The 7,420-nt window shown below is 43.4% G+C and overlaps 1 protein-coding gene across 18 annotated transcripts in view; it reads right to left on the reverse strand.

Moving 5' to 3' along the window:
* Window positions 1–589: 589 nt before the first annotated feature.
* NEDD4L (NEDD4 like E3 ubiquitin protein ligase) overlaps window positions 590–7,420 on the reverse strand; it is a 444,386-nt gene continuing 437,555 nt past the window's right edge. For 17 of the 18 annotated variants that reach the window (XM_075328051.1, XM_075328060.1, XM_075328091.1 and 14 more), the window contains 3 exons: window positions 7,077–7,173; window positions 4,182–4,254; window positions 590–1,622 (listed from right to left, as the gene is read on the reverse strand). In XM_075328051.1, coding sequence (XP_075184166.1) covers window positions 1,520–1,622; window positions 4,182–4,254; window positions 7,077–7,173 — 273 coding nt within the window. In that variant the 3' untranslated portion in view covers window positions 590–1,519. The remainder of the gene's footprint in view (window positions 1,623–4,181; window positions 4,255–7,076; window positions 7,174–7,420) is intronic. The other variant, XR_012727517.1, reaches the window with a different exon arrangement.

Here is a 7,420-nt window from a genome sequence, read left to right on the forward strand (position 1 = left end):
GCCCAAGCGTCCGAAACATGTTTTGTGGGGGATTCAGACGGAAGCTCCAATGGGACCACTGAACATAAGTAAAAACGAAATGTGAAAGCAGCCTTTGAAGCAGTCGGCCCCACCATCCTTCAACCTACAAGATGTCAATGGTTTGGCACAAGCCATGACATCAGTGTACTGCGCCTGTGCCATCCCATGCTGAGTGTAGAAGAGAAGACTTGGTCTACTGGAAAAGGGCTATATAAACCTTTTTTCCCAAGGGGTATCAAAATGGTAAAATGAGGTCATCATTGCTTTTGGAGGAGAATGGACAGGGCAGCATTACTGTGCTAGGGGGCACAATACTTGCTTTACCCGGGAGTTGGTAACCCACACTACGCCATTGGCTATAGGACATGTAGAGGTAGGAGTTGTGCCCCGAGACCTGATGCCTGAAGACCCCTCAGCAACAAAAAGATACCAGTACGATGAGTAGCACCTGTCAAGCAAGAGACGTGGTTACAAATTTTGCACTGGGTCCGAGACATTTTAGAGTCATTGGGTGTCTGTTGACTAAGTGAAGACTGGATGGAAACGCGAAGAATTCGAAATGCAGCTCCGCAGGATGATAAGTTATTTTATATACATGTTTCTCCAGTTAAATGGTGTTTAAAAGATTCAAGTACTTGAATCATTTGGGGGCAACGAAAGACAAGATAAGGAAACGGTATCATCCTAGTCGTTGGAAACCTTGATCCAAGATGAGTGCACAAAAAAAAGTGGCTCTTGGGAACGTTTTAGTTTTTTTTCTTCCTTTTTTTGGAGAACACAGCTTTAATTATAGTGAAGTAAAATCTGAAAAATAGGTCTAAATCATTTTAAAAAGTAAACAAGTTTGATAATACTATACCTTCAAAGTGATTCGTTCCATTCATTGTCATTTAGAAAGTCTGTAAAATACGAATTTAAAGGGCCGGCACCACATAAATAGAGAAAGTCCTCCTGAAATGTAATCTAAGTATACAACGAACAGCTTGCAATAGCCGTAGAGATGGGGCAAGTACCATCCAACATCATCTCGTAGCTCCGGACACCTGCGCCGCGGGGGCCCTTTATCAAAGACCAAAAAAATTGGTTCACAATTGGCACAGTGACGCCTAGGCTTGCGTCCGAGTTAAAATTGTACCATCTTACCAGCAAACTCTCATCAAAGAAGCCGTTGCCTTTTCATTTACACCCGCAGGCAAAGATAAAACGGTAGCAATCATGAAATAGATCAATCTGACATTGCTGCGTAAACCAATACAATGTATCAATGGCACAAAACGGCGCCGTCTTTGTCCTTTACTTTCCTGAATGTTTTTATTTTTCATCCTCTATTAGAGTTTTTGTTTTCTTTTTTTTTTATATATATAAAAAAATTTTTATTTTTTTTTTGTTTTTATTTTTGCAAGTGTCTCTGGTTCATCAGTGGCAATGTCCATTTCATACGATTCCAAGCAAAAAGATTCATTTTTGTGAAGAAGGAAAAAAAGGGAGGAGTCTCCCTTTAATCAACGCCTTCGAATCCCTGAGCGTTCTCCACCGCCATGAGAAGCTTTTCTCGTAAATCTTCAAAGGAGTCGTACGGAGGTAAATCTAGACGGTTGAAGCTGCAAGAGACAGAAAGATAAGTTACTTAAGAGTCTGAAAAGTCACTGATGAGGATGACCGAGCCTCAATCTAAATTATTTCACAGGCGGCTACGTCCAAGAACATTTCTTCTTATTTGATTACATAATGCTGCACAACATGCGGCCCGCCAAAGGGATTGCTACAGCAGTGGATCTGTCAGCAGACACTGTTCTCAATATGCAAAAGTATTTGCGTCTTTCAAACACAAATACATTTGAAAGCTTGAGCGTTGGGACTAGGTAGGGGCAGAGGAGAGCTGGTCAGCCCCGGCTCAGATGTGCAGCAGCATGATGAGGTTAGCATCGCTGCAGAGGGAGCAGATGTATCAGCCCCGGTATCGCTCCATGCACGAGCTGTGATTAAATGTGTAATAATTTTAGATGGGGGGGGGACTGGGGTAAGTGTCATAGAGCATATCAATTTTCTAAGTAAATCTATTTCTATAGGGGCTATTAACATGAATTTCTCACCAGATGTTGCCCTTAGCAACCAGATTCCACTTTTCATTCTTCACAGACTCATTGGAAAATGAAAGGTGGAATCTGATTGGTTGATAAGGGCAACTGAGTCAGTTTCACTTTACACCATGTTTGATAAATCTCTCCCTTCATAACCCTATTACACAATCTGTCCACCTACTTTTGTACCACTGTGTGTGTGTGTATTAGATTAGATAATTAGATTATATATATATATATATATATATACACACACACAAACACATACATATCTATATATCTCTATCTCTATCTCTATATCTATCTATCTATCTATATATATATATATATATATCTCACACACACACACACACACTAATATTTATATATATTTATTGCACATATATACACACACACACACACACACACACACACACACACACACACACACACATGTATGACTACACTATATACTTGTATACACACACTGTATATTATATTATAGGTATGTATTGCAGGTTGCAACAGAGACTGGAGAGTCAAACAAAGGCAGAGAAGTAGACATCTTTTAGTCACATCCCACACTGATGAACTGATGACTGCTTCAGTGTGAACAATGCCCTTCAGAACTGGATGATGAATGCCACACAACTCCAGGCACATTTAAGGGAGGTGAGAGGCCCTGAAGAGTCATGTCAGATCTTCTAAACCATTTATATCAGTGTAGTCTGCGTGCTAGAAGACCTGTAAGGTACCTGACCGCACCACCAGGCACAGTCGTCATCTACGCTGGACGAGGGACCAGTGGCCTCAGCATTGGTCAGAGATGAAAGTTGATTCTTGCTGAGCAGAAATGATGGCCATCAATGATTTTGGAGACGTCAGGGAAAGCTCTATGCATCAGCCACTGCTGTTACTAGACGAGCCTTTGGTGGTGGTGGTGGTGGTACAGTGTGGGCCGGTGTGTCTAGTCAGTACAGAACGGCCCTACACTGTGTGAATGGTACAGTGACAGCCCTGACTACTGGAATAACAACATTACTCCAGTCATTGTGCCTCTGTATGAACAACACTGGCCTAATTTCATCTTCATGGAGGACAATTCTCCAGCTCGAGGTCTCATCATTAGGGAACAGCTGCTGGAGGGACCTCAGTTGGAGCAGCTGCACTTTCTCCAGACCTGAATCCCATAGAAAACCTATGTGATCAGCTGAGTCGCCATATTGAGACCGTAACTCTGTACCCCAGACCTCAAGGCCACCCTTTAAGAAGAGTGGGATGCCATACCTCCACAGAGAGTAATTTCAGGTGTGACCAGCAGGAGGCACTGTTGTCGACTCTAATTGATGCTGAAGGCCACATGACAAGTTATATTGACATTTTTGGGGTGTACCTACCACTGGTGTTGGCTTTGTTTCAATAAGTTGTTTGAGATGAGGGAATCACCATTGCCGCTTCTACTTAATGGCCGACCGTCATGATAAAATATCACTGTAGAGGGAACTTTTTCTATTTTATATAATCCCTAATGAAGTTCTGCCCTAATAATGTCCACTTGTTTGGGGGTGGGAACCAACTGCCTACGGAGCTCAGTATTGAATAAAGCAGAGGTGCGCATGCTCGGCCACCTCTCCATCCATTGTGTTTGGACTGCTGTAAACAGCTGAGCACAGCACTCTGCTATTTCCGACAGTCCCATGAACAATGAATGGAGGGGGCCACAGCTCCATACAGACTGGGATCTGCAGAACATCCTTCTTTGTATTGTTGAAGGTCCCAGATGTTGGGCGTCAGCCATCAGCAAGTTATTCCTCATCATTAGGATGGGGCCTAACTTGCTATCTTGGGAAAAACTTTGATCAATGATACCTAGGTATATGTTCCTTACGTTTCATGCAGAGGTTCTGCAGCAGCTGAGATTTGTATGATCTGTATGAAGTCCCTCCTACCATAAATGATAAGAATATAAGATGTCCTATCACTTGTCCTTTTACCTGGTCTACGACCTCGTCGGTGACTGAATAGTCTAATCATTTACAGCAGGGAGCCCATCTTCCCGTATATAATGTACATAGTATGGCAGGAAAGGCGACATCTTACCATGTGTGAGCTCTGGGCAGTTTATCCGGGCTCCCCCACTGCTCTATTGTAAACAGCTGAGGACCATTAGAACCTATGGAGAAAAAACAAGGAGACCACAATGATAGTGATAAAGATATGGACACCGTCGAGAACTTATTTTACTTAAATACATGTAAACAATTTTTGCAATTGCGTTTCAGTCAAAATTTCCTATTACATGCTCTTATTTTCTCTGCACAATGAGTTAACCGAGAACCTGTCCAGTGAGCTCATTCTGAATAGAAGTTTGCTGATTTATGATCACACCAAACTCAACTTTGCTTTAAGCTCAGATTTATGGATATGACATGGTGGATCAGAGGCCTCCAAAGGAGGATCTTTTGTTGTCAGACCTAAATGTTTGAGTGAGGAACCCCCTTCTGTGCCCTAACAAGATAGAAGTACTGGCTTTTTCTTATTAGGACAACCAATTGATAAAGGACGTTAGAAAGGAAGGCTTATTGTGCAGACCACGATTGAAGTAGGAAAGGCCAAAACCATCGCTGGTCTGGTTGGTGCATCTTCTGTAGCTGTGGGGACTGTCAATCTCGAAAGATCAAGGTAGGAAGTGACCGCAGTGTGGAGCTCAAAAGGTTTGGAGTAGGCCAATTTGTAGTTGAGGAACGGGGAAGCTCTGGAAACTGCTGAGTATAACTCTTTTCCTAGGGGTTGAGGAAGTGGCTAGACTGATTAGCTGCATGGCGCACTATACGGACAGAATGCATTAATTTGGTTACATGACGCATAGGATCTGGTGGGAGAGCAAGAGGGAGTAAAGATGTCATTCGAGGGATGGTGGTTGTGAGGGTAAGAGGGAGTAAAGTTGTCATCCGAGGGATGGAGGTTGTGAGGGCAAAAGGGAGTAAAGAGGTCATCCAAGGGAAGGAGGTTGTGACAGGGCAAGACAGAGTCAAGTTGTCATCCGGGAACGGAGGTTGTGAGAGATCAGCAAGAGGGAGTAAAGCTGTTATCCGGGGGATGGAGGTTGTGAGAGGGCAGCAAAAGGGAGTAAAGCTGATATCCGGGGGATGGAGGTTGTGAGAGGGCAAGAGGGAGTAAAGCTGTTATCTGGTTGATGGAGGTTGTGAGAGGATAGCAAGAGGAAGTAAAGCTGTTCTCCACGGGATTGAAGTTGTGAGAGGGCAAGGAGTAAAGTTGTCATCAGGGGGACACAGGTTGTGAGAGGGCACCAAGAGGGAGTAAAATTGTCATCTGTGGGATTGAGATTGTGAGAGGGTAGCAAGAAGGAAAAGTTGTCATCTGAGGGACAGAAGTTGTGAGAGGGAAGCAAGAGGGATCAAAAACAGCAACAAAAAAGAGGAGATAAAAACTCCCCCAAAAATTTAATATACTCACAGCAGAAAAGAGGGCAACCAGTCCAGTCAGCCCAGGCCAACACATCTATGCACAAACAGGATGCAGACAAACCTCTCAACATGATGGACACTTCACAGGTGCAAGGTAAATTGCACACTAGTGGCACACATAGGGCGCTGTTCACACTTGTATGCGCATGGTATCCAGCCAGCGACCTATTACCACGCCCTTACTATTAGATTAGGCGGGTTACCCGGACACTACTCACCGCAACACACAAGGGACAGAGACTCCACTATGCACGGCCTGTATTAAGAGGCCTGGCTCCACAACCCGCCTAATCGAATAGTAAGGGCGTGGTAATAGGTTGCTGGCTGGACACCATGCACATACAAGTGTGAACAGTGCCCTATGCACGCCATTAGTGTGCAATTTACTTTGCACCTCTCTCCTCCTGTACCAGTCTGTGCCTTGTATTGTTTATGATTATTGTACTTGTCCCCATTATGTATACCCCTTTCACATGTAAAGCGCCATGGAATAAATGGCGCTATAATAATAAATAATAATAATAATAAAAGTGTCCATCATGTTGAGAGGTTTGTCTGCATCCTGTTTGTGCATAGATGTGTTGGCCTGGGCTAACTGGACTGGTTGCCCTCTTTTCTGCTGTGGGAAGCAAGATGGAGTAAAGTTATCTGGGGGACGTTAGAGGTTGTGAGGGACAGTTGGACCGCAGTCTTGAGTGGGACACTAGCAGAGGAAACAGGAGCTGGAAATTGCAAAGTTTATAAGAAAAAAAAACATCTTTAAAGAGAATTTGTCAGCAGGTTTTTGCTATGTAATCTGAGAGTAGCATAATATGGGGAATGAGACCCTGAATCCAGTGATGTGTCACTTACTATGCTATGTGCTTCTGTTCCAATAAAAATCAGTGTTTCATCAGCAGGAGCTTATCACTACAGGACTGTTTTGTGCTTCCTAGTCCTCCTGCTTTGTGTAACAGCCTTCTCCACCGATCAGCAGCTTTCTGTCAATGCACAGTGTATACAGAAAGCTGCCAATCAGGGATGTAGAAGGGGCTATACATCAGTTGGCAATCAGAGCTCTGCTACATCTGCTGCAGACAAATGCAGCACCCAGTAAACTAAGTGACATCACTGGAATCAGGATTTCTACCCATACATCATGTTGCTCTTAAGACGAGGAAGCAAAAACCAGGTGACAAATTCCTTTATCAAAATCGCTAACCACTAAGTTTCAATGTCATCTTAGTTGAAAAGGTGTTGAGTAAATTTAAAATATGCACACTTAAAAGGGTTTGTTCACTACTTATATATTGAGGACCTTAAAATCGGTGGGGGTCCAACACCACCACTGAGCAGCTGGGTGTAAACAGTGAACAAAACCAGAAGAATACAAGTCTGTGTGCCAAGTGGTGTACACATGGATAGTAAAGCCACAAAACCAGATAGGTCATCGACATCACAGCCCTGGACATCCCCTTTAATTTGGTCTGCCATTCTAGTCTTTAAGAGGAACAACAAGCACACTAACCATAGAGTTCGGCAAATCCATTCATAGGCACTCGAGAAGTCCCCGTCACAAATTGCAACAATCGAATACGTTTCTCGGCGTCCATCAGCAGCACGGCCTGAAAGACACGGATTAGGTAAAGACGAGAGAGACTGGAAAATGTGAGGATGAACAGAGTTCCTTAAGAAAACCGGAAGGAGTTTTGCTATACCTCCTACAAGACTTAAAGAAAACGTAGCATAAAAAAGACCTAATGTTTAAATCAGGTTTTAATGTTAAAGTTCTTTCTTCAGGAACGCACCTAACTCCTTGCCTCCTGGCATGCTTGGGGACAGTGCGCTCCTGATTAATGAGAACTTTTGATG

This window comes from Anomaloglossus baeobatrachus, chromosome 1 (genome assembly GCF_048569485.1).
Source record: "Anomaloglossus baeobatrachus isolate aAnoBae1 chromosome 1, aAnoBae1.hap1, whole genome shotgun sequence".
Taxonomy (NCBI): Eukaryota; Metazoa; Chordata; class Amphibia; order Anura; family Aromobatidae; genus Anomaloglossus; species Anomaloglossus baeobatrachus.